The sequence below is a fragment of the Catharus ustulatus genome, chromosome 9 (genome assembly GCF_009819885.2).
Source record: "Catharus ustulatus isolate bCatUst1 chromosome 9, bCatUst1.pri.v2, whole genome shotgun sequence".
Lineage (NCBI taxonomy): Eukaryota > Metazoa > Chordata > Aves > Passeriformes > Turdidae > Catharus > Catharus ustulatus.
Window position 1 is genome coordinate 9,067,957 of NC_046229.1, and position 27,868 is coordinate 9,095,824.

At 42.5% G+C, this 27,868-nt stretch overlaps 1 protein-coding gene across 1 annotated transcript in view; it reads left to right on the forward strand.

Annotated features, from left to right (window-relative positions):
- Nucleotides 1-27,868, forward strand: part of TRABD2B (TraB domain containing 2B) — a 265,855-nt gene that overhangs the window by 226,668 nt on the left and 11,319 nt on the right. The window contains exon 6 of the mRNA XM_033066866.1: nucleotides 16,959-17,228. Within this exon, the coding sequence (XP_032922757.1) occupies nucleotides 16,959-17,228 (270 nt within the window). The remainder of the gene's footprint in view (nucleotides 1-16,958; nucleotides 17,229-27,868) is intronic.

The following is a 27,868-nucleotide window of genomic DNA, read 5'->3' on the forward strand; positions in this document are numbered from 1 at the left end:
TTTTCTTTAATCTCTCTGTTCCCTGAACAGTATGATTATTGCTATTATTGACGTGAGTAGTAGTCTGATCTTTATTGTTCAACAGTAATTCAGCAGCATTACCACAAATAGGTGGAGTATAGTCTGGTATGATGTTTAAACTCTGTCATTCATTTAGAAAGGACAAGAGAATCCCTTTTGCAGAAAATATCTAGCACTGTTCCTATGTATCAGAAAAAGAAGAGCCTTGGGAAGAGTGAACCAGGACAAAGACTAAGGCTGTTTATGGTTTCAGTTTCATACAGACTGGGTAAAGCCAGAAGATTGTTGGCTTCCTCTGTCCAAAATGCTAAGCATGGGTTGTGAAATGGCTGCTCTTTAAGCCAACCAAACTGAATACCTAGAGTCTCACATTTCTGTTGTCTAGTGACAAGCACAAATTTGAGCCAAATCCTCCCTTTCCTAAGGTAGTGGGGAAAAATAAAGTGAGATCTTGTCTGATAGATGGGTCTGATGGCTCCAGAATCAGTGAACTGGCAAAGAAAAGTTTATATAAAGTACATTTAGCTGGTGTGGAGCTATTTGGGAGCTCTTACTGACTGGATTTCTGAAATCCCCTGGCTCCTCCTGTTGATCTGACTGGTGGCCCTGTATTGACCTTCCTGTGCCTCTTCCAGAATTCCACCAGCTACTATTGAAAACACCTTCTTTAAAGCTCAATCCCTTTCTATAAAAGAAACCCTGTTCTATTCATCATGCAGAACAATGCCATAAACACTTGAGAACTTATTCTCACATTGGCTCAATTTGTTCATTTTGTTGCCTGAGGGAAGTGTTCTGACTCTGTTTGCGTGACAGCTTCAGCAGCGTTCATATTTGCCTCTTATTTTGCTGGCTGTCATCCTTGTCCCCAGATAAAGGCATTGGAAAATTAGTGGCTGAATCAATATCTCATTGCTTTGCCCTGAGATAAGAAAGGAAAGTTCTTTTTTTTTTTTTTTTTGTGGAATTATGCCAACTGGCTGTCCCTGCTCCTCTCTGTCTTCAGAAAACAGATCTGCATGCTTGGGGTTGGGAGAAGGAGGAGATGGGAGAAAGTTTCCCCTTAGATGGATTCCAGTGACTTGAGCAGATAAAGGGCCACAGCTGCTTCACATTTAACTGGAAACAGCCAAACTGCAAGATCAATCCAGGAAGCACCTGTGTCCATGATGACTCTGTTGTTGCTGGGTTCTCAGAATCAGCTCTGACCTTCTGCCACGTGCCAAGCCCTGACGTGCTGCACACCGTCCTCTCGGCCAGGAGAACATGCAGCAGTGCTCCTTCCATCAGCCTGCTCTCTCTGAGGATGGGATCAGTGCTGCCTTCTTTCAGAATCAGGGAGTTCAGGATGAATTGAAGAACTCAACACAAGTTTTTATGTGTGCTTGTGTGAGAGTTTGAGAGTTTATAGTAAACTCCCAGGACTCTGCTGGAGAAATTAATTAGCCTTGCACTTCCTGTCCCAGTTGAAGCAACGTGTCTTTGCTGTTGTAACTTACTCCTGTCCTTCTGTCTGAAGCAAAGGGCTTCCTCCCTCCCTTCTCCTGTAGCATCCTACAGGTGTGACCCTGGCTCTGCTACTCGTTGCTGTCTTAGGGTGGAGGTCTCTGCTCCCTTAGGAATGCTCTCCTTCCCCATGTGAAAACATGCTCCATCCACACAGTGATGTTTCCATTTCACTCCATCAGGATCCCTAACCCTCTCAAGGTGATGGACAGAACTGAGAAAAATGTTTGATATAACATTCCCCACAGCCCCAGTTTGGTAAACCCAGTTTAGGAGCTCCCAGAAAATTACAGATGCCCTGAGAACTCTCAGGAATCTCCCAGTAGTTTTCAAGTTCCTTGGGATGCCTACACAGCTTCAGCTTTCTTGTGCCTGCTGGTCAGGGTTGCTCCACTCTGCATAGCTGTTAATTTTTGTGATGTGTTAGGGAGAATGTTAAAGTTGTTATGAAATAAGTAAAAGTTCATTTAGAAAATACACAAGTGAAAAAAAATATTACAAGAGCTGCGACACTTTAATTGGAAACAACTGAATTAATTGAGGAAAAAAGAACTGAGAAAGGTACATTCTGGATCCCATCTCTTCTGATACAGGGAAAAATGCGCCATTTTTTAATGTGGGTGGAATAATCTTCCCACTGGGATGTGGCAGTTTTACTTAAACCTCTTGTAAAGCTTTGGATCTTTCACTTGATCTGAGTCTGAGGATCATGCTCCCATCACTAGCTCTCTTCCCTGAGATGAAAAGTGAGTCCATTATTCAAGGGGGGTTCTCTGACAGCACCATTTACAGTAAGAGGTGCATAGGGATTAAATGGGGTTCATCTGCATGCATTGGTGAATTTATTGCCTCATCTAACATTGGAGAATATGACTGCTCAATGCTTAAAATACTTAGCCATGAAAATATGCACATTACATTTTTATGTTCCTGTGTGCCTTTAAAATATTCTCCTTTGCAATTTAATTGTCTCTGTGTCTACCTTATAGCCACAAAGCCTGAGCCAACCAAAGTAACTCTTAGGGGGAAAAACATGGAAGAAGGTCTCCAAAACGTAGAGAAGCAAAGTCAACTTAAAAATTCTCAGCAACAGAAATTTAATTATCCTGTCACTTCCTGAGTAACACATTACTTAGGGACAGTGTATTTGTGTGTGCTTGAGGCCACCTTTACACAGTAACACCTTCTGAGAGAATGGAATTTAGAAACTTGCTACAAAAAAAAAATCTGGGAAAGAAGAAGATAATTCATGGTGTTGGAGTAAGAATACAGAACACAACTTCTCAGGAATTTCATGCTTGACTAGTTGTCCCAGTGGGACATTCACTTTGCTGTATAATCAGATTTTATCCTTGGCAAAATTTCTGGTTTCTTTTGAAAAAATTGTTTCATATTCTATATAATTCTGTTCCTTGGGAACGGGGCCTCTGGGGAAACCTGGGCTTGCTTCTTTTTTGCTCAAGGGCAGCTTGCTCGCTGAGCTGTCCTGAAGCCAGTGCTAAGGTTTCTAGGGTTTTTTGCTGATCTGCAGCCTATCAGTTTTAGGAGATCTGTATCTCATACTCCATAAACTCTCTAATAGTAAACTTACAGAGCCTTGGAGACTTCAAAAGTTCAGAGCTAGTTCTTACCTTATTTCCTAGCCAAATTTCAGAGTTCTTGTTTCCACAGGAGAAGCTGATTTTTCATCCTCTTTCTGCTTCCAGCCAACTCTAACGCAGATCTTTTCACCTCAGGTCATGAGTATGAGATGAAAATTTTGGTTTATAGTTATTGGAGATAAAGCTGATCCAACTTGCACTGAAGTTGTTGGCTTCCATCAGTGCCAGTAGCTTTCAGAGGTCATTGTTAATATGAGATGGTTGCTGATCTCTCCCATCTTCACTCAGAGTGTGTTCACACAGTTGTGCAGATGCCTTCCATAGTCCAAGTAAAAGGACTGACTTTTCCACAGTGGTGCTCAGTGGTGTTCAAACAGCTGGCCCAGCTTGCTTGCTGGTGTCTGGCTGGTTTTAGGTGGCTGATCGAGCTTGAGATGGTTAGTCATTTTGTGAGATGTGTCACCAGGCTCATGTGAGCCTTTGGGAAAGCTGCAGCATCCCCTCCCAGCGCTGGGGCAGTGAGGTTGTGTGACTTTGTTTGTTATTCAGCCTGCCCTTGTCCTGTGGATGGATGGCCTCCACCACAGCGATATCAATCTGGGCTGAAGTGCAGCTGCACTTTGTAACAGCTCAGGGCACAAAGGTATCAAGTGCTGCTGTGTGGTTGGAAAGATGTCGTTTATCTGAGGAAGTTTGTGCTCTGTTTGCTGTCACTCTGCCTCTGCACTGCCGACTTCCCTTACCTTCCCTATCACGTTGTCAGGCAGAGAGACCTCACACATCAGGACAGAGAGCTTTTCCACATCCACAGCTGACGTGTTTTCCGTCAGCAAGAGGTCTGTGGCTGTGCTGCAATCGATAGAGCTGCTTGATTCAGCATGAGTAATTTAGTAATGTAGTAATTTAGCTTTCAGGGAGCTCTTTACAATGCACAAGTTCCAAAAAAGGAACAAGGAAGGAATCAGTGACTTTTCTCACTGACACTTTCATCTGAAGTTCCTTCAGTAACAGCCCTAAACAATCAAGGATACAGTGTTCTACAGTGAATTTTGCTGAGAAGTACTCTTCCATGAGTGATCAGGTGTTCATAAGGACATTCTTTGGAGTTTAAATGGCATTAGAAGCCCTCCAGAACACTGTTATATGACTGGTGGCATGACCAAATGACTCCCTGTGGGTGCATCTTTTTGTGGCAAGCTGTGAAATTTACTGAAACCTTTTTGAATTGCCCCCACAAGTAAAAAGTCACTCTAATGTGCTTACAGGGTGTGATTTGTAGCATTTCTTGTCCATTTTGGTGCAAAAATGGTCTCACTTTTAACAACTCATGGTGTCCCAGCCAAGCCAGGTGACTTCATGCTGGCCAAACCCAGAAATGACTGTGTGGGTGTCCCTTTAGGAGAGCATGGTGAAGAGTCAGGCTGAGATCCATGTGTATCAGCCCCTCCTCCTAGTTAGGTGCTGGTAGAAGGAGCAGGAATGCCAAGAAGAGTAAGTTCTTATGACAGTAAATTAAAGATGGTGAATTTATGAAGCACTTGTCACAGTAAATGCCTTAGAAGCCAGAATGCATTTTTGTGTCATGATCATTGAATCATTTTTATGAGAAGTCAAAGTAAATTCATATGCAATCTGTAAAGTTTGTAAAGAGTTTAATTCATCCAGGAAATCATGGGTTGGGAATACAGTACCCAGATCCAGATCAGATATACTTCAGAGAAGCATTTAGGTTTTAAAATCCTTCCACAAGCTGAACTGATCTCCAGAATCTTTGGAGTTTCACCCTGCTCTGGACCTCATGCTCCATGCAAGTGAACATCATGCCAATGTGTTTCCCATTTCCTGGGATTAAACTGCTGTGTTTGATGAGTCAGGACTTTCCAAGGAAGCAGCTCAGTCACTCATTCTGTCTGAAGTGGCCTCAGGTGCCTCAGAGGACATGTTTTCTCTTCCACAGTGATTCATGATTTCAGAGCAGAGGATCAGCTCTCTCTCTTTTTTTTTTTTTTCTTCCCACAAAGTTAATTAATAAAACAAATTTCTGTTAGTGGGTGTTGAAAGATTTTGGTTTCCCACCTACACTCCCAAATGCTCTGCATTCCAGGAAGAATGAAAAATGGACCTGTGAGCAGAAACAGGAGGGAGGAAAAATGGATCAGATGCTGTAGATGGATGTAGGTGCAGTGGCTGTCAAGTGATAAGGTGGAAGAACTTCCTGAATAAAGACATTTTCTTGCAATCATGACTGCTAAAAACACTCCACTGCAGTAATCCAGTTTTGGGATTCATAGGTGAGGTGCAAATTTAGGAATTTTGGGGCACAGGGAGTGCCTGGTAAAAACTGAACTTTCTGGGTCTCCCCAGTGACCTCTTGCTTAGGCAGGCAGCTACACATAATGCAGTTTTTCTGCTTGTGAAAACTGGATCTTCTGCCACTGTCAGAGGCTCTTTTTGGTCAGGAGAAGCACCTGGAGGATTCACCCCCTCGTGGCTACGGCTATGCCCATCTGTGTGCCTCATGTAGCCCCACCATGGTACAGAATTCTTCATCACCATCAAGAGTTAAGTAAATTTACACCCACCGTGTTCATAACTCTGTCACTTCAACAAGAAAACATTTGGTCCTACTGGGAGCCAGAGTTGACAGAAGGACTAAATTTGGGATATTTCCCATTCCTACTGCTGTATGGGACATTAGAGCAGTTCACAATTCCATAGAGCCCCTCTCTGCTGGCAGAGGAAGAGACACAATGTGGAAAAGAGCACACTCAAGTCTTCCTCCATTGACTTCCAGTCCACTCAGGAGTGGTAACATTTTCCTGCTAACCTGTAGCTCTTCAGCAAAGTCACAGACAGGTTCCAGGTGCTTTAGTACCCAGTGCCCTGTCTGGCAACTAGATTTGCATCTCCTGTCATATGACCCCAGCTTCACATTTCCAAATTACTCTTGCAAAAATAAAGGCAGTCCCAGAACTTCCTCTGTCAGGACAGCACATCCCTGTTTATGTCTGAAGGGCTGATACCAGTCTGGAGTCCCCAGTGATCAAAGTGCACGTTCAGAGATGAGCCTCGTGCTGTGTTTGAAGTGAGCGCAGCGCTTTGAGACGAGGACAAAGCAGGAATAAATCAGGATGAAGGATGTGGGGCATTACCTACTTTACATGAAATCCCTGCTGGAAAGACGTGGCCGGTGTTCCAAAGTTTTCCTTGGAGGGTGCTTGGAAGTTGCACACCAGCCTATTTGTGGAAAGCTGAACAGTTTCCTATTGTCTGTGATGTGAAACGCTTCCCAGACAAACACTTTCCCCTCCACTGAAGGAAAACGATAAAGCCTCAGCAGAGTTGCTGGTTTCTGTTGGCACTGAGCTCTGTTAAAGGCTGTAGCTCATATCCATGCCAGAGTCATTAAGGAAAGATTCTGTTATTGAGTGAGACTGGGATGATCTTCAAGGGTTTAATAGCGTTGTGCGCCCACATCTTTGCGTCTCTGGGTTCATTATACCCCGGAATGTAAATCCCAATCCACAGTGGATAACAAGGTTCACATGGATCTCAAATACTTTTGTGGTATTGTCTCCTCCTGATTTCTGAAAGGGAAAGAAAACATTGCTAGAAATAAACTGACTGGCATTGTTTACCCCAACGAACAGGAGGCTCAAGGGAGACCTTATCACTTTCTGCAGCTACCTGAAAGGGTTTTACTGAGGTGTGAGTTGGTCTCTTGTCCCAATAACAAGCAGTAGGAGAACAAGAAAGGACCTCAAGATGTGCGAGGGAGGTTAAGATTGGATATTAGGAAAAATTTCTTTACAGAAAGGGTTGATATGCATTGGAACAGCTACCCAGGGAAGCAGTGGAGTCACCCTCACTGAAGGGATTTAAAGGGTGTGTTCATGTGGCACTTGGGGACATGGTTTAGTGATGAACATTGCTCTGCTGGGTTAACAGTTGGATTCCATGATCTCAAAGGTCTTTTCCAACCTAAACAGTTCTGTGAATCTACAAAGAGAGCAGTAAATCTCTGCTGCTGTAGTGGGTTTAGGTTGTAACATTGTCTGCATTTGTGGCATTTTAAGTAATTTTAAGGAATTATTCCTAACACCCACAGAGTCAAGGGATCATATTCCATCACAAGGAAGATCCAGGAGTCCCTCCATGACCTTTGGAGAGAAAAAGCTGATTTTTGAAATCAGCAATGCTAAGAACCAAGGCTGTGTAACACTGGGGTCACAGTGGTGGAGGTTTGGTCCAGGTCAGTGGTGGCTCTCCCTCTGCTTCTCTTGTCCTGTGCCAGTCTGAAGGACCTCGTGTCCTCACCTCTGACTCCAGTTTGCTTTTGCTGGGTGCCTCCATCCTTCCTCCATGGTGCCTCCTAGGCTGAAGAGCTTTTCCCAGGAGCAACCTGTGGTTCCACTTGTTGACCTACAGGCAGTGGATGCAGTAGATACAGATTCACTTTTTGCCACCATTTTGTCGAAACAAACTTTGCTTTGAGTCTGTGACAAAAAAAAATCTTCTTTCTTCCCTAGAGGCGTGGGGTTTCTTGCTAATGTTAAATGGTAATTTTGCACTTGTATCAAATTTGTATGTAGATTAAGTTTTAGGGAGGAATTGCAGCTTCTGTTGACATTTAGCAGGCACTGAGGTTTTAAATCACTGAGGCAATTTTAGAAACATTTCCCTTAAGGAGAAAGGACATAGACTTGAAAGAAAGCAGAGGTAACAAGGGTTTCATTTGTTTGTTTCACAAATGCAACCATGAATTTAGGGCAATTTCTATGTATTCAAGCATTCATACTGATTGCAGTCATTGCTAAATGATCAGCAATTCCCACCCATGCCAGAAAAAGGCATCAAATGCAATCCACAGGCAACCAGAAGTGGTTTAAATGAGGTGATGGATTTTTGTACTACGGGTGCACTGTTGTACTTGCCTCCTTCTTTACCTCCCCTGCCTTTCCAAGAAGCCCTGGTCAGTCTGTGAACAGCAGACTTGATGAGGTCTAGGAGTCCTATAGGTTCCCTAATTGTTTGACTGTGGTGTATAGAAAAGGGCTGAACCTTTCCTCATAAAGCCTGATTCAATCATGCTGATTTTCACCCAAATAAGGATTTTTTGATCTGTGTGCTACTTGGGATAATTCAGTTCTGACTGGCTGTCAGATGAATTATTACTAGAAAGGGAAGGCAACAGAGGGACAGAGTAGCCTCCAGGGGAGCAGCCCCAAGCACTCAGTCTCATTGTAGAGGGAGAGCAAGATGAGTCGTCCTGCAGTTTCAATTAAAACATCTCACTGCCTTCCCTGCAGTTTGAGCTGTATTACAGCACCACCTCATGAGAAGTCCTGGTTTGGTCACTCTCAGTGTTCAGCTTTGTGCAGTGATAAGAAGCCAACGTGACTGCTGGAGGCTGTGCCAGATTCCAGGCATAATTCTGATGAGTCTCTGACGTCTGTCACACTTTTATTTCATGTTTTTCCACAGCCAGGCAGTGCTGCAAGTACTCAGCTGTGATACCCTCTTGGACAACTGGCACTTAGATAAAGCATTTCAGGGCAAACAAACAAACAGATATGCACATATAATGGAGGTAGGTGAGCCCCTGGAGCTCCTGTGCAGTGAGGTCTCCAACAGAGTTAGGGAGGGAGGCTGCAGGGGCTGTCACCTTTGTGCTGTCTGTCATTGTCTCACACCCTTTGCCTGTCAGCTTGCTGAGATGGAGCTCTTCAATGAATGCATAATTTAGTTCTGGGATTCTTAAATGTTCCAATAAAAATAATGATCATGCATAATTTAATTCTGGGATTCTTAAGTGCACCAATAAAAATAATAATCATAGACATTTCAGTGAAGGAGATATATTTTCTGGGGTCAGTGTAAGTTTTCCTGTTTTAAGGAAGGAAGACCTGGAGCCTGTTTTTTATAACTAGACAGTGAGATTTGCCTGAGTTCATTAAAAATCAGTCTCTCCTACAGCCTTGCTTGCCTCCTAGATATTCAAGGTCTGGTCTCATAAGTTTCAATTAGCAAACTCAAAAAAAGAATATAAAACCTTCCTTTCTTCCTTTAGGTTTCAGCAGAAATGTACATGCTTTATTAATGAAGAATTTTTCGTGAAGGATGGCTTTGTCAGACAGGAACGAGCATTTGATACAAGCAGTTTCCTCAGCATGACTTGATCCAGAGAGGGAACCCTCTGTGACATAGAGAGACATTATGTGAAGTCCATTAGCATTACAGCTGACAGAACAGCATTAGGCATTAAAGCAAGTGGGTTTGGAGGGAGAACTCTTCTGCCTTCATCATGTTTTGAGGGCTCTGTCCTTTCATGTGCAGTGAAAATGCCCTCAGACAGGCTGAAGTGTTGCCTGAATAGGGACTCTGACAACAGTCGTGTTCTTTTCTTGGAAACACTCAGGCACTGTGATATGGGCAAGGCCAATGGGCTCTAACAATGTTTTGGAGAAAGTCAGAGTGTCTCTGTTCCTTTTTTTAGCTCAGCAACCATCAGTGGCTGAGCAGATCAGCTGTTTTGCAGTGTTGGCTACAGAGAAGAAAAGTGGATTTAGTGTCACAGAAATGTGGAGTCTCTTGCAGACATGGTCGTCTTATGGCTCTTTAGTTCCACACTTAAGCCTGCTGCTGGATTTAAGTGGTCTGTGTCTCTCTCCTTCTGGTGATAGCAGCTTTGTGAACCCACGTTATCTGTGTCTTGCAATTGTAAGAGCTTTGACTGAACAAGGTGCTTCAGGAACACAAGTTGCTGTGCTTGCACAGATCTGTGATCCACCCAGTACCTCACTTCAGCCAGGACTCAACTTCAGAGCATCAGGGGGAAGTGCAGGAAACAGCACCAGGCAAACAGAGAATAATCTGCCCTTGGTTTCAGTCTGAAGTCAGTGAAGATGTTGTAGTCCCTCAAGCTAGGCATTTGGTGCCTTGCTCAGCTGTGTCTCTGTAGAGAGTTTTTATTTTCAAGATATTATGGAGAATATGGACTTCTGCAGATAGATGTTCTCTCTGGAGGATCCAGTAAAGAAGGGAAACTAATTCCCAGTGGAGACAATCTAGGAGCAGAACTCAGTTTGGATTGCAAATGAACAAGATACAAACAGTTGTATATTAGCTGTAATTCTACTGTGGAATCAAACCCAACAGCCAGTTAGGTTTGCTTTTTTGTCAGTCAACTTCTTAAAATTCATTGCAAACTCACCAGTCAAATTTTTATTATAAGACAATAAAACATTTTAGTTAACTTTATGAAGCAAGCCTTTGGGTGCTGCATGGACATACAGAGCTGTAATCTGAATGTGAAGGCTTCTCTCTCCTCTGTGAAGGAGATTTCCAGGTGTCCCAGGACAGCTGCATATCTCTGTGCTCCCATGTTGAACCAGGATGCCTGAGCAGGAAAAAGCCCATCCAGCCCTATGGGATAGGGATTCTATCCAAGGAGCTTTAAGTTCCACTTCCATAAGGCAGCAAGGCACCTAAGGTATCTATATAGTGAATATTTTGCTTAAGCTGAACTACCCAGGCAGAAATAGCTTAGCACTAAATTGGTATGTTGGTAATAAATTGGCTGTGGAGATTTAGGGAATAGAGCCTGGGGTGAGGCTTGTGTACCATGAGCAAAGAAGGTTCTTACTTGCTATTTATGTGGAAAATGGAAACAAGACTGGAGGGTCAACCCATCCTTCCTCTGAGGGCACAGCCCATCCTCTGGGGCTGGAGTGTGCAGCTCTCAGAGTTTTCATGAAAGATTCATAAACAAAGGATTATTGAGTTCAATAACTGAACCAAAAAATCGAGAAGGGAAAAATAAGTTCAGAGCAATTTGAAATGGAACATTTTGAGGATGCTTTTGAAGGCAAGAATTGGGTTTTGTTGGGTTTTGTCATTTTTATGTATTAGTTGGGTTTTTCTTTTTAATTGAGATCAATTTCTGAACAAAAAAGGGCACTTTGTAGCATGTAAGTCTTTGAAAACAGAAGACTAAAAAAAAAAAATTAGAAGCTTTGTTCAGAAAATGCTGAAATGAAACATTTTCAGTTTTCTGAAAGAATTCACATGAAAATGTGGAAATGACACGTTACAAATGTTACAGCTGCCCTCTCTTTTTTCAGCAAATTCAGCCTCCCAAGTGCAGAAAGCTTCATTTCTTCTCCTGTGCCTTAGAGCAGCTCCACTTCCAATGAAACAAAATGGACAACAAAAGTTTTACTTGTTCCTCTTACTTTGTAGTTTCTCAAAGTGCAAAGGGAAACATTACAGGCCATGTAAATATCTTCATATCACCAGGTTTTCATTTCATTTATGTACATCTATATGTGTGTATGCTGAGGACTAAATTAGCTTTCAAACTAAGGTTACAGTTCTTGAGCAGCAGTGATTCATCCCAGAGAAATATTCTGACATGGATTCAGAGCACAGAGATACCATCCAAGTTTGGGATGGACTGTAATCTAATTTAACTACTTAACCTAATTTAAGTGCTCATGAGATGTACTTGACTATGGTGCAAAAAAATGAAAAAACAACTTTGTTTCCAAATTTTGTTGAGAAGTTTTAACTTTAGTGTACAGGCCTTAGGCAACTACATCCTAAATAAAATAACCTCATTATAATTAAGCTGATCAGGTAATTGAATAATCAGGGATTTCATGGGAGTAATCAGGGATTTCTCTTTCGCTGTCTCTTGAGCCCAAATTCATCCTGAGTAATTTACAGCACTTAGCCTGAAGTGCTCAGATAAAGTTTAAATATGGGGAAAATCTAACTCTCTGATCTCTGCTTTGCAGTTATTCTCTTTTGCAGTAAAAAATACTTACACTTTTCATCTTGGAGGGCGTTATGTCCGTGGTGTCACCTGGTTATGAGAGTCTGTGCTCTCAATCCACACTTCCCATCACTGGAAACAGGCCCTATAATCTGTGCTGGGGTGGGTCAGGATTTCTGCCTGCTTTTCTGTTCTTTTGTTTGCTTCTCTCCCAAGAGCTTTCAAAGTCTGAGCTTCATCCTAGTGCGGAAGAGGGAGGAAAAAGCAAAGCCCCTGGTGGGACGGGACGCTGTGGGTGTGCATGACTCTCAGAGAGATGCAGGGATGCAAAGCCAGCAGCAGATGTCTCCAGGGGCTGTGGCGAGGGGAGCCAGGGTGCGTGCGAGGGGCTGACAAATTCCTGCCTTCACAGAGACACCCCAAGCGGAATTTACAAGAATCCATCCACAATAAAACGCTGTTGAGTCGCTGTCTGGCCGTCAGCCGGCTGCATCCCAGGAACGGTGGCACGAGGACCAAGCTGCCACATCACACATTCCTCGCTATCACCGCAGCTTCTCTCTGGGTGAAACAAAATCTCCCCTTGTCTGACGGTTCTGAGAACTGAAGCAACAAAACCTCAGTGATGTTGCTGTGCTTGGAAGGCCGTGCAAGGCACGGCAGTCCTCTGAGCAAAGCTTTTCCATTGCTCGTGCTGCAAAGTTCAGGATGCACATAACGAATTGGCAGGCTGGGGTTTGGGAAGATTCTGCACATATCTGAGGGAACAGACATGTTACCACAAGATTGCTGAAAAAAAAATTAGATGGATGATTTCGTTGTTTGGAAGATGTGTGTCATCAGCAAAGGCATACAGCAAGGGAAGTGCCTCCCTGGCCATGGAAGCCCATGGGGAGCCCTGATGGGACTCAGTCCAAACCTTGCTGGTGTTACTCTGGCAGGTCAGGGCATTACTGTTTTAAGCCTGGGAATTATAAAAAATAATGTATTTCAGGGCATCATGGTGTTGCTGTCATTTTTCTGACCAGATCCACTCAATAGCCCGAACAAATCCCAGCGATGAGTCAGTTTTCAGTGGTCAGTGCCAGCACAGAGTGACACTGCAGACCACAAGGCAGAGAGAAATGCTGAGACAGCCTAATGGAGCATCCAGCTCAGTCCAAACAACTTACATGTTTTGTTTTGTTCTTTTAATTCTTGAAAAGAATTAGAAAAGGATGGCAGATTTCACCAGAAGTGAAAGAAAACCACAGAGGTCTTTGTCTGTGGATTAAGCGTTTTCAAGAACTAGCAGGAATAAATGTTTCCCTGTTTTCACTGTTTTCTGTACCTTAGGACCAAGCTACATAGTATATTTGCTGAGACTCCAAAGTTTTCTTATTTGGACTTGGTTGTTTTGGAGAACTTGTTTTGCAGGACTGCACATCCCAGGGAAGGAAATTAAGGTCACAGATGAGAAAAGCCCACCTAAGGGCCTGAAATAATTTTCATTTCTCCAAGACCACCCTGTGTGGGAATGATACATTTAAAAATGGGTGGAACCTCTAAGCCTGGAATTGTATCAAGTTATTCATGAAAAATCTCTGAGATCTTTGTGTGGACCAAGATATTTGGGTGGTACTTTCTCACTCTTTCTTCAGAGAAGGCACTGTGGCCTCACAAACTGAAAACTAGCCTTGCTTTTCCCCCCAGCTTTAAAAATAACTATGTATCTTGAAAAGCTGTCTCAGCAGTAGTGAAGGAATGGAAAAAAAAGTCCATTATATCCCCATGGTTTCATACAGTGCAGCTGTGCTAACAGAGTGCACAGAGACTGAGAAAAGGGAAAGGCACGAAATAGTCCATGAAACGAGCAGTTGAATTTAGCAGTAAAGCTTCACGTAATGCAGGGATCGATTGTCCAGGTATCTGATTGCAGATGGCAGGGTTTGCCTTCATTTTTAGGGGAAAAAATCCAGAATATTTATAAATTCGAACCTTTTGTAGTAATATTTTTTTGTGGAAATCAGTGGGGAAATTATCATCTTATAGGAAATCTTCCTTAGACTAAAGAAATCTTTCTTACACTAACTAATTTAAAGATTAACATCTTTAAATATTCTTGCAATATATTTGGATGAAGTATCCACATTCTGTTTTGATTTTCCTTCTGGTAGAATGTCTGTAGGATGACAGTCATATTAGAAAATAATCAGATTGATAATGAATTATTGTATTTTTATAATATTTGTTGTTTATTTTTATTGTAATTACTATTTTTATGTCTAATTTAGTATAATTATTGTAACTGATTTATTAAATCAGTTTAAAACTAACTTTCTCTTCTTTTAAAGGAGAAGAATGCATCAACATACAGCTTTCAAAAGTGCCTCTTAGGTCTTGCTGCAATTATTAGCAGTTACTAATAATTTAAAAAATATTAGTGCAGGTATAATGGAACAAATATCAACCAAATATAATATGCAGTTGCCACAGTGGATGTATTCCCCCTGACTTGACTCTAACATGCTGGTGGTTAGTTTATAACCCTCTTTAGGTTACAGCATTTTAACGTTTCTCCAGTGTTTATTTATTCTCTTCCCAAAGAATGTTCTGAAATATCAAGTTTACAACCTGTGGCTCATGTGATGGTAGTGGAAACAATTAAGCCAGAAACTTTCAAAGCCACCACTGGGATTTTGATGCCCAAAGTCATTAATTTTAATAAGAAGGGAGCTGCTAGTCGTCTTAAGTGGTTTGTAAAATCTCAACCCATAAAAACACCTCTCTACTGGTTCCAGTTTACGGGGAGCTCAGAGCAAGGCAAACATGTGTAAGAAAATAGTAGGTGTTAAAAGGTGGAAAGTACATGTTCAGATATCCCTGAGACCACTCAAGGAACCCAAGGGCAGCCCCAGCCTTGAGCTGGCACATGGGGGGCTGCTCCTGCCTGCAGCATCTCAGGGAGTCACTGACTGATCAGAGCATGAGGCACAGAGAAGGAAGTCAGTGGAAAGTGAAATTTTGGCTACAGCTCCGTTCCAGTGGCTTCCTGCCACCCACTGGTCTCTGCTCCATCTCAGCACCCACATGGTGTCTGTAGGTGCTTGGTCCAGTCCTTCCTACCTGCCTAAACTCTCCTGTCCAACTTCACACCGTGTTGTCCTCCAAGCTGCTAAACAGCTGCATTTGGATGTTGATACTTTGCTGATCCACCATTGTGGTCGGATAAAAATGAAGAACTCTCCACTGTGGCCTGAGAGACCCCCCCAGTGCAGCCCTGTGAGCATCTCTTCATTTATGTGAGCCTGGAGATGGCTTTGCTTTAGCCATGAGCCTGTGCCATAGCTGAGGAATTCTTAAGGGCTTTAGAAAGCACCAAGAGCTCTCAAAGGAAATTGCTGCACTGGGGAAAATTCATCCTCAATATGAAACATGAAAGAATATTTTAATGGGGAAAACAATTCAGAACCGGCAGATCTATGTGTGATATGAAATAGAGCATGGAGTGAGTATGAATGAGTTTGGAAAGGACTCACTGGGAGTCTGAATGCTTGGGAAAAGAAGGAAAAAAAGGAGCTTTTCTTGTGTGTTTTATTAATAAAACCAACCATGAAGAATTTTAGCATTAGTTTTAGAAAACTTTTTTTTTTTTCCTCTATCTGTTTATGGTCTCTGAAGAACTTCATGAATATTGGCTACAAGTGACAAAGTTACTGTAGTATTTGCCAGTGAGTCTCATAGTAACAATAATTAATTATCGGTAAGTGTTGGAAGGACTTTTGTATGAAACACAATGCAGTGGAAATAGAGGTGATCATGAAGACTGGTATTGTAAGAGACTTAAAGAAAGTCAAAAAGAAAAAAAGCTTCCATTAGTGGTAGATGTGACTTTTTTGGAAGAGAACAAAATGTTCCATAAATGAAACATGTGGTTTCACTTGCGGCACATTTTGTACATTGTCACCAATGAAGTTTAGGATTTTTTATTACTTTTTCATTAAAATGTCTTACTGGTTTCACTCAGGAGGCAAAATCTTTCACGTGGCTTTAATTGTTTCTGTCATAAAAGTCATAGCATCCATGTAATAGAAATAGTTTTGCAGACCACAGCTTCATATTGCCTATTAATTCTCTCCCATTTTCTGTATGTACAACTCATTTGCCCATCCCAGGGACAGGAAAATTTCTTGCAATTAAGACTCAATATGAACTTCTGCTGAAGTTAGGGGAGGGGTGAAATAACTTCATGTCAGTCCTGGTTTATTAGATTTTTGTTTCAGCTATCTTAGCTCACAGAGAGTTCACATGGCTACATACCAAAGGAGAGAGTTTATATTGACTTTCTTCTCAAATCAGTGAAACTTTAGAAGATGAAAATAAAAGATCTTTTTCTGCATCATTCCAGTCATGTACAAGAGGTGGTAATACTTCTGATAGGACTGAAGAGCTGTGGCAGAATTGTTTCAAGGAGGCTTTGGACAGGTCATTTACCCCTTTTTCCTTCATTACCTGCTGGAGTTCAGGTCTCACATATCCCATCCCAGCTGCTGAGCTTCCATGTTTCTGTCATCAGCCTAGGCTTCCTTGTCCCCAGTCCTGATTGGATTCTTGTTGCAGTTGAGACGATGACTTGCTTTCTACAAAAGCAAATGCAAAGTTAGGAGGGAAAAAAAAAAAAAAAGGATAATGAGATAACTTGAGCTGTCTCAATTTAAGATCGGCTTCTCTTCAGGTGTCTGTTTTCCTCAAATAGAGTAATTTGCCAGCTTGGATAAAGTTTTGTCATTCAACCTTCAGCCCAGCAGGGGAGGCAGTGTTGACCCCTACCAAAGACTCTAAGTCCTCTAAGAAGTCATTAAAATGCCAGAAAACAGCAATAGAGTTTTTGTTTAAGTGTTTACTTGAAAGTTTCCTAGGAAATGCCAGTGCTGTCTTTACTTGCTGCCCTAGAGCAAAAGCCTTGTGCACTTCTCAGCAGCCTGGGACACCCACCAAGCAGTGCAGTCTTCTGTTTTCACCTTTGTTTTGGCTCTCTTCCTAGTTTACTCATATTTAAACGTTGTGTTTTGCAGCTCAAGGACGACAAAGACAAGCCCAGCCTTGGAGGGACCCTCGGTGACAGCCCTGCCCTCTGTCCAGCTTTCTGAGCAGGTGCCACTGGCATCTCCTTCCCTGAAGCCACAGCAGATGGATGCAGAGGACAGCCTGTCTCCTCACCTCCTGCTGCCTGACAGCATCAGCCAGCTGGAGGAGTTTGGCAGGCAGAAGAAATGGCACAAGAAGCAGCACAAGCACCATCGCCAGAGGCAGTTCAATGACCTCTGGGTTCGGATAGAGGACAGGTGAGTCAGGGCTGCTGTGGTCCCTCTTCCTGCTGGCTCCTACCTCCATGCTCTTTGCAGATCCCTGCTCTTGTTTAGGCCATAGGGAGGGTTGGACAGATGCTAACTGGGAGACACAGGGAGTGATTATGTTTTTGTAGCCTGATGAAGAGGTAGGAGGAAAATAGGCGTGCTCATAGGCATGCTTCGTCAAAAAGCAAAGAGGAAAAAAAAGTTAATTCTTAAAATATTTAAAATATACAGAAACAAAGACTTGTCAGAGTGAAAAACAGGAAAAGAAAAACAATAGAAGATACTGTGTGCTTGTCCTTTTTCTTCCAATGATTCTTTTCCTATCTGTACCAGCAGTTTTCAGCCCAAAGGCTTGCCCATTTTCCAACCATACAAAGTATTCCCAAAAGTTTTTAAGATTCTGACAAATCTGACTTTCAACCTTCTTAACTGTGGTGTGGGGCTGAAATGTTTTAAGATCTCAGACTGCACTGAAAATAGCAAACTGAAGCAAAATGAAGTACTTAACTAAATTCTCTATGTGAAAAGAATGGAGGTAGGCACTTTTCCATGGCTATTCCAATTTTGGTCTGAGGTTAAAAACTCCCATTCAGTGTTTGAATAAGAGCCTTCATGTTTGACCAGGGCTTCTCAGTGTGTACTTTTAGGATTCCTGGGCAATTTATTCTCCCACCTCTAAAGCTCTTAATGCCTTTATCCAGACCAAGTCATGGGCAGATACACAGCCACAATGTTTATTGATCTTCTAACAAGTAAAAGGAGCTAAGTAATATGTTGGGAACTGTCTGCTCACCCCCATATATAATGATTGTCTTTAGCATTACATATTCCCATTTTCATAGCACCTAAATTCCTTGCAAGTCTCTCAGAGGTTTCTCCCTTTGCTAAGAAAAAAAGCTACACATATTTGTGTTTTCAGATTTTTATTATTATTACTATTATTTTTATTCATTCTTTTTAATGGAGCAGTTACCTCATTTTTTGTAGTTTATTGTTTTCTCAGGGTGAATGATGTAAGGGTTGCTATTAAGGTGGTGCATATTAATCTTAATGTAATAAGGGCTGTTTCTGAGGTCAGTGCCAGCCTTGTAAGAAGGATTCATGTATTTTCTTTTCAAAGTGCATTCAGTGGTTGGATCCCCTACACAGAGGATGTTTGAGCATGAACTAAGTGGTATTTGGTACACCATAGATGACTGCCTGAAATACAAAGCATTTTCTGTCCTTCTGCCTGGGGGCTGCTGACTTGTGGTGTCCCACGATTTCACAAATGTCCCAGCATTTCACAAGGGTCTCTGGTCCAGCTCCTCCTGTGTTGTACAAGTGAGGTGCTTAAATAGATCTGGTGGGAGCCTGGCACTTGGGCACAATCCTGCAACCCCTATCCTATCTATCCAGAAAGAATATTGGATATTGGCAGTGGAAATGTGCAGTTGGGAACTTGAGGTGGTGCTCAGGGATTTCTGCACTTTTTTCTGGTTTTATTAAACATTCCTAGGAAAGGTATTTAAGAGGCATTTCTGAAGGTTAGAGTTAAATTATTTGCTCTGTGCTCCTGTAAGATTTCAGCTGAATCAAAGCCTTTTATCCCTCTGTTTCCAGTTCATCAGGGTGGAGATTGGGATGAGGAAACACAAGTTTCCGCTCCCACCACGCTGGTGATGAACCAGACACTGTGTGTTGCCTGCCTTGCTGAAAGATCCCAGGGAGATATTAGTGGGAGATCACAGGCCTAGAAATGAGGAAAGGCTGGAAGGAGGGAAGCCTGCCTTAGTGTTTTCTGATGGTTTTAGTCCTTCTACAGTTCTGGAGTAACTTCTGGTGTTTTCCTGGAAACAACGCAAAACAAAAAATATGAAACACAAAATATACAAATTCACTAAATCAGAGACTCACAACTAGCTCTGGTTTCCCCATAAATTGGATGGGGTCTCAACTTTCATAAACCAGCTGCTGCATATTGTGCTTTTGGCAGTTGGGTTTCATCAGCATTAATTGCAAGCTGGACTCTGCACAAAGCAATAAACAGTGAGTTCTCTCCAACTGGTTCCTTTCTGATTGGCAAGAAAAGAGCAGAAATGTGTGTCTGTGACCAGACCTTGTGTGGTGATCATTTTTGGGAGGAAACAAGCAGGGTGGCTGATCATACAGGCAATAGAGTGTTACCTGTGCAGGAGAGAAAGGTGGAGTTCTTTGCATTGCCTCAATAATGTTTCAGCAGTGAGACTCAGCACTCATTTTTGAAGGGTAGATGGTGTACTAGGGAGTTCTCATTCTGGTTTGTCTCAAAAATCCATTGTGCATTTGCATACACTTCAGTTGGATGTTCTGCATGGACTTTGGTCTCTGCATTTAGTATTAATTAACTTGAGCTATGGCCCTGTCCTTCCAAATGGCAATTCTTCCAGCTCCCTAACTCACCAGTTGTCACCTGAAACTTGAATTGTGCACCTTTGAGACAAAGTAGAGGGATTTAGATCTTTGTTATGGCTTTTGGGGGAAAGCTGCATAAAGCTCATTGTTTCCATGCAAGGTCCCCAGAATTCAGCTCTTGGAGCTGCCTTTCAACCTGAAAAGTCAAAGAGAAATATACAGGTGGAGGACAAATCCAGGCAAATTTAAACCAGGTTATTGATTCCTGTATGAACCTCATTGAACTGTGAAATGACTGTGGTTCATACAGCTCTTTTCCAAAGCTTTATTGACCATGGATTAGAGGACTTTATGAGCCATGAATTGCAGGGCTTTTATGGACTACGTATTTCTAGGCGATTTCATACACTGCCATGGAAATCTTGGGGTGTTTTCTTAAGCTACCAACACAGAAACAAAGGAAATGAACACAGGAGAACAATCTTAAAGGAACATCAAAGGTCTGACTCCAACCTATAAAAGCCAGGAAATCCATAATTAATGGTTCCACTAAGACTTGAGCTCTCACAGTCGTTCGGGTCTGATCCAAGGTTATGGCTACAATCTGAAATGGCCTCGTGAAAAATGAGTCATCATTTAATGCCACACATCATTATTAGTATTTACTTTCAGTTATACCTTGGAGATTGTCCTTTTCTTTTTGTTCTGTCTTAACAGCTGAGGCATTTGAGTTGGCACCCCTGGGTGGACAGTGTTTAGATTTGTGTGTTGGAGGGTTAGTACTGCTGTGGAGGATGAGAAAGCTTCTGCTCTGTCTCCTCCCTGTCTTTGACAGAGCTAAGATTTGCTGATCTCCTGGGTAATCGGCTGCACTGAAGGCTATTAAAAAATAAAAAATGCTGATGAAATGTGTGGTTTCCTCTCCCTTCTGCCTCCTTCCCCCAAAATCTAAACAAACTGAAAAAGTCCTGCCTGACTGCAGTTTCTGTTTGAAATGACTTGTCAAGAATCAAAATTAAATGGAGATTTCAAGTAGCAAGATTTTTTTTTCTTCAACTACTTGATTTTGCAGAAATGTGCAGATCTGAAGTCTGTCCTTGGGAGGTGTTTGAACTTAGACAAAACTCAAACTCAAGCTATCTCCCATAGCCAGAATCCAGCTGGGGTAGCAGGGAGGGGAGGCAAAACCCTCAGGCTGCAAGGCTGCAGTTTGGCATACAGAGTGTCATTGTTCCTGTTGACACTGTGTTAGCTGGGCTTCCCCATGTAATATAAATAATTAATTACAGATCATTCACTGGCTTTTCAGGACGAGATGCTCAGTTAATTGAAAGAATAGAGAAATGCCTGTGAGGTTTCAGAGTGGTCAGTGAAGGGCAGGTCAGGATTGCACCTTTGTTGTAGCAGGCAAGTGGTTCAAGGCTACCAAAAAAAACAGCCCAGGAGAAGAGAGAACCTCTCCCAGCTGCTGGGGGGAGTTATCCTGGGACCTAAGGCAAGGAGGGAGAAAAGTTCCTGGGAAAAGGAGGGAGGGGAGTTATTAACTGGGAGGGTGTTGTGGAAGGGGTGAGGTTTGGAAGGAGCAATGGCAGCTAGGGGATGTGAAAGACAGAAGTACAGTGGTGGGAAGAAAAAAAAGGAGGATGTGATGGGCAAATTAATTTCCAGTGCCAAGGAAGAGATCTGGGTGAAGGTGGTGTTTGGAAAGAGGCTAAGGACACACACGCTTCAACAGGAAAGAAATTAAGGGAAAGGAATTGTTCTCAGAAGAGAAGAAAAGAAATTCTTGTCCCAGATGTAAGCTCAGCCCTGCAGAAGCTGCCATTAGTGGGAAATGAAATGAATTCTCCCTGTAACTAGAAATGGCAGCTCTCTGATAACCCATTGCAGACTATTCAACCTCAGATGAATGCAATAACATCACAAATATCAATTTATTTTGGAAGAAGCAGTTGTTTTAGGGGGAGAAAAAATGTATAGCAGTGATGGATGAAGGGAGACAATACGTAATAAACTACACTGAGCTTGCCTGTACAGAGTGAACCTTATCAGTTTGGATGGAATTTAAGCACTTAGCCTGTTATCCTTTCTTTCAAGACAATGCAGTGATGGAAAACAGAACTCTGTCAACTCAGACAAACTTTTAATTCCACTTAACTGCATCTGAAAGGTAAATTTCAGTAAATTAATCCAAATTGCTTCCTTTTCACAACACATGGTGCTGAAATACAGTACTTAACTTCATTAAAGAAAAGACTGCTTTTATTTAGAGGAGACCTAGACACCTTTGAAGTCTAACAGGTAAATTGTGGTCAGATGATTTCCCTCCATATGGTAGCTTTGAGCTTGAAATTTCTATCACTGGGGCCTTGTTTGTTTAAATTGCCCTGTCTGCCTCCCTGGTCAGGACACTGCTCAGGGAGTGCTCCTGATGCTCGTGGGGAGGGGATGGCTGCCTGCTCCAGCCGAGTGTCACCTTTGCATTTATCTGCCCTGTGTTCAGCCAGGGATGAGGACAATCAGGACCTCTCCATCCTGTGGAGAGCCTGTCTCTGTGGGATTGCTCCAGCAGTGTAGGTCTGAAGGAGCCCCACCTTCCCTCCCCTGTCCCACCTCACTGAGACTGGGCTTCATTGGGTTGTGTGCTCCTTGGCTTCCCTCCAGCTCTTCAGTCTGTTTCCTTCACTGTTTTCCCACAGGATTTCCTTCTTGGGAATCTTCCCTGATGGCAGTGAGTGCCCCCAGGCTCCAGGGCATGGCACACAAATATCTGCAGTCATCAGAAGAACCTCAGGGTTTGTCAGTTTGGGTGCAAGAGCTTTCTGTGGCACAGAGTGGTCCCAAAACACCTCCTGGACAAATGCTCTCCCCTGGTTCCTTTGTGGAAGGTGAACCTTTATATCTTGAGCTGGCCTAAATTCTACTCTTAGTTTGCCCAATTCTTTTGAACCCTGGTGGATAGACAGTGTCCAGAAGAAGACATTTTGGGCAGTTCAGCAGTGCATCAGTTGGCCCTTCTTTCTCCCAGCACTGCCTGCCTCTCTCAGCTGTGTCTCTTGATTCTGTGAAGGCATCCTCAGCTCCTCCTGACAGAGAGCAAAGTGTAGGGAATGCTGCACGTTTCCCTCAGTTTTTTCCTGTTTCCATTTGATCCCTTTGAAGGTGAGCAGATGGCTCAATGCCTCCTTTAAAGAAGCACTGGCTCTGGCAGGTCTGTCATCATGCCCCTTGCACAGCCCCAGGTACACGAGCCCTCTAGTGAAAGTAAAATAGGAGCACGGCGTAACTCAGCGCAGTAAAAACACGAGGTAAATCTCCTGACTGTAACAAATGATATGGTGATGACATATCCTCCCTCCCAAGATGGTTTTTATTGAGGCTTCTTGGATTATCAGGTTGGTCAGAGTGCACAGAATATATTAATTAAAGCTGTGGAGCCCAGCCTGAGCACACAGCTCTCCAATGCATCTCAGTAACGACGGGAAGTCCTGACATTCATGTTCAAACCTGTAGCATCTCTGTGCTAATAGACCTTCCCTGTCAGCTGGCTGTGACTGATAACTTCTTTCCCCTTGCAAAGTCAAAGAGTTAATTTGTTATCCTGCAGATGGGGCTGAAAAGATGTGCAGCTTCACTTTTACCTGCTAAACACACAAAAAGATCCGTGTGCTTTACTTTATTCTGTTGTTCTTAATAATGTGCTGCCGCTGTGGGATGGAACAAACACAGATAAAATTAGAGAAAAACAAGAAAAAGCCTTTCACTATTGCTTTAGTGTCTTAGCACCAGTATGACCAATTCATATGAAGCAGTATGCAAATGCTGTTTTAATGAAAGCTATAAATACCTGAAAGTAAAATCATTAAAGAACACAGAAGACTTTTGGAAACGTAATTTGTGTAGAGATTTCAGTTTTGTTTCATTAAACTAAATTCTCTATTGGTAATGCGTTAGGTATTTTATTTTAGTGAAATTTAAATCCATCATGAATATTAAATCCATATTTCTGAAGGCGAACTAGTAACAAAATTGGAGCACACAAGTTAGGATTTTTGAACGATGAGGTATTTTTCAGCACTGGATATCCAAGAGCACTTTCTGCTCATTCCTCCTCAATGCTGATTAAGATTGAAAATAACAATGCAAGATGTTTTATGGAGCCTATGAAGAGTTTTATTTTCCTTTCTTGTTCTCTACTTCTCATTTGAGATGTGTTGAGTAAAGATATTCTATAATACCTATTTATATCTGTCCCAGCTTGATGTATTCCGGACTGGGGCTGGACATTGCCCTACTACTGCTAACTTTGTTAAGCTGCCTAAGATCTGTCTGATGCAGCACAAAAAAATGTTTTCTTAGGATTCAGTTTCAAGAAGCATCAGCAGCTGAGTTTAGATGATTCCTTCCTCTGTGATCTCCATTTGTTGTGCTGTTTCTCAGCCAGGGCAGCCTCATTTCCTCATCCACTGCCAGGACTTCTACAACCTGTTAACTTTTGAGTTCCATCTTTCTCCATTTCCTGCTTAAATATTCTTTCTCTCCAGTGCCCTTTGTACCTGCCTTTTTAAACTCCTGGAGAAAGGATTAGGGAGGGACCCCTCCTGCATCTCCATCTGCTGCACTCACCTCCACCTCTCTGAGCTCACTTTGCAGGAGGCTGGATCACACACTTTGCTCTGCAGTCCATCCCTATCAATTAAAGGGGGGTATTTTGGAGCCTGCAGCCTTCAGCAGACTCTCTTTGAGATGGGACATGCCTCACTTGCATCTCATATATCCTTGTCACCTGACAGTAATGCAGACTGCAGTAAGTGGGAGGCAGAGCTAGGCATCCTTCTCCTTCAGTTTTTGACCAGGAGGAACATCTCCTCCATGTCACATCATCATCTTTGCTTTTCCTACCATTTCCATACAGGTGTATGTGTGTCCAGCTGTACTGCAGACTGGACAGACAGCATGGAATCCATTCTTTGCTAAATTCATGGCTATCCAGGCTCTTTCTGCTGATGCTTTTCCTTCTCTTGACAACTTGTCAGCCTTGTGGGAAGTCTCTGTGGTGGTGGCCAGTGCCAAGAGCATTGGGGTGAACTGTGGTCTATACACCTACAATAATAAGTCATTAGAAAAACCAGTTTTATATTTCTCAGACATCAGAAATGAATTTATTTGGCACTAAGCTGAAGAAAAGGTGCCTGTGGTTACTACTAATGTAGGATCACATTTCTTTTACCTGTAGTTTGTTTTAATGTTAGGATTGAGCTACCATGGTCAAATAGGTTAGACTTTGTTTAAAGACTTGAGATCCCCATCCACAACTACTCAACCATAAAAAAAAAGGCTTCAGGATTAGATTTATAGTACAAAGTGTCTCCTGTAGAGCGAGGCAGAAAGGGAGGGCACTTATTTTGCTGAAAGAGTTAACGCTAAGTGAGTTTGACTGTCTTCTGTGTTAATGCAAGGCTTTTTCCCCAGCTATTTTTAGCCTGTTCCAGCAGTGTGTGTCCCACTGTGGTCTGGTATGCAAGAGCTTTGCTGTGAGGTTTGCAAACACTTGTATTTCTGTGCTGTGAGAACAGAGCATTTGTGTGTTATTGGAGTGTGTGTTCCTGAAAGGAAGGGCAGGCCATGCATGTGATCCATGCACGACTTTGTTGTTGCCTGTGAATAACCATGCACAGCAAAGGGGCTCTGGAAGAATCCTTGTTAGCAGATGTCATCATGGCCCTTCCAATTTATAAATATGAGCCTTGACATTTATATTTTCCATGTCCAGGGCTTTCACTAGCCAGATGTTCTGAGCATTGGCTTCTTGGAAACTTTAACAATGACTCCTCATGGCACACTATCTATTGCACACACACACACAAAATGAAAGTTATCTGGCTCTTATCAAACAGATAGGATGGGAAAATGCACTCAGTACACTCAGGTAATTCCTCTGAACCTGAGCTGCATTTTAACACAACTCTACAAAACTCTTTATGTTCAGTCAGCTGAAAAATCAGTTGTATGGGTTAACAGGCAGAGAAAATTCAATACCCAGTAGCACATCTACCCTGCAGTTTAGTGTGGGTGAGGAGTGTGGTTTGTGTTAACTCAAGGCTGACTGCAGTTACAGACACTAAAAAGTGCTGAATGGGCTCATGCCCAGGCTGAGTTGGATTCCTCAAACACAGGAATGGATAGTAAAGCACCTGCACTCCCTGTATTGCAATTCTGGATACAGAGGTTTTTCCTTTAGCAAGGGAAAAAAAATGCCAGAATAAACCTGCTCAAGTGCCACAACCCCAGTTGGAATTTTTTATTTGAGTGCCCTACATATCTTGCAGTATCTGAGCCCTGAAAATTGCAAATCTGCTGTTCCTCTTAGCAAAGTTATATAAAATCCAAAAAATACAAAAAAATTCATCTTCCAGTGAGTTACCATAAAGAAAGAGAAATGTCTTTAAAATTCAGTGGAAGTGCAAACACACAACACTGTCAGTGCTAGTCCAGAGGAAAAGGGTAAAGGGTATGGGATTTATTTCTGATGCTGCTATTCCCCTTCTGACTAGTGAGTTTCATGCCCTGGAAAATGAAGTGAGGAAAAGTATGACAGGGAGTAAGGCCACATTACTATTGTGGTGGGCAGCTGCTTTATGGAAGGGTTTTAACCACAGTTATATTGTGGTATCTAATAAGACAGATTCATTGTGGAGTGAATCAGGAGGAAATTGAATTCCCTTACACTCCCAGGAGCGTGGGGTGCGCTGCGGGCTGGAAACCCAGCAGGATCCCAAAGGGCAGCTTTGGTCTAAGTCCAGTGACTCATTGGGATGAAGGAGAAGTAGGATTTATTTGAATTCATATGGTTTTAATGCTGTAAAAGCCGGGTTCCTGCAATTATGAAAATGCCAGGCCAAATTCAGGTTTCGCTGAGATCGCCTCTTCACAACTCCTGAATAACTTAACTGAACAAAGTGAGCTTTATACCTGGGGCCCAAGGCCAGGCTGAGCGAGCCAGGCTTGGTGCCTGGGAGCTGCTGGGTGCCAGGGATGCCTCCTGTGGCAGAGCCATGGAGAGACGTGCTGCACACCACGCTCTCAGAAGCTCAGATCTGCAGAGACACTTCAGGGCTATGACACCTGGCAGGGAAAGGTTTTTCAGTCCTTGCAGCCCTGCAGGCCAGCAAGCAGCTTTGTATGAGCCACTGATGGCATCTCCAGGCCTTCAGAGAAGTTCTTGAGGAGAAGGAGCTTGTGCTGTGACTGCTGTCACCGTGTTTGCTTTGCCAACAGCAGGAGGAACACAATCCTTGTGGCCAGTGCAGCACTTCAGTGTGCCTGGTAGATGTGCTCTGTGAACCTTTTTTTTTAATTTTATATATGAGTCTATTTGCAAGAAAAAGAGGCCAGTGCTTTAATTCGGTGGTACAAGCTTGAATTCAATACTGCTCCAAATAACAGGTTCAAAGATCTGACTCAACCTTAATTATTCTTACTAAGAGAGACACGGGAAAAATACAAGCAGTGAGCAAGAAAGTGAGCTCAGTGAATTAGAAAGAAAAATGTGATACAGACTAAGCAAAGAGAAGAACTGCTATGTGGAGATGGAAAAAGAACAGGGAGAAGGAAAAAGAAAATTAAAAAATCAAGTGAAAAATGCAGTATATTGGACATCCATTTAAGCTAGTTTATATTTTGGTTGCTCATTCTGTTCCTTAATACATTGCACAGACATCTCTATAGCTGAAATAATTTTATCTTAGAGAACAGTCTCCGAAAAAATACTTAATTTGACAGGATGTGTTAGGTATTTCCCCACTACCACCTATTCTAAATCATTTTAAAATCTGGAGGGGAAAGTCGATATCTTTTACAGTGTTTAACAAAAAAGTGACAGGGTCAAGTATATACATCTCTACAAATGTATGTGTTCCCCAAGCACATCTAAACATGTATGGTTAATTCTGTGCATCTGCAAAAAATATTTGAGCCATAGGGCCCACACAATGCCAAACAAACACTTGAGTACACAGAGGAAAGGGCAGAGCGAGTCACTCTGGTTCTAATTAATTGAAAGGTTCAGCCTGAGATGTAAAATATGGATTACAGTTTTGACCACCCCAAAAATATAAATTATTTTGCATGTGGGGCTGTATTGGTGAGAACAGGCAGTTTGCAAAACACAGGCAAAAAAACAGATATTCTGCTCATGCTTGGGATTTGGTTCAAAACCACCTGGTTGCAGCTCCATCAAATTAACTCCTTATGTG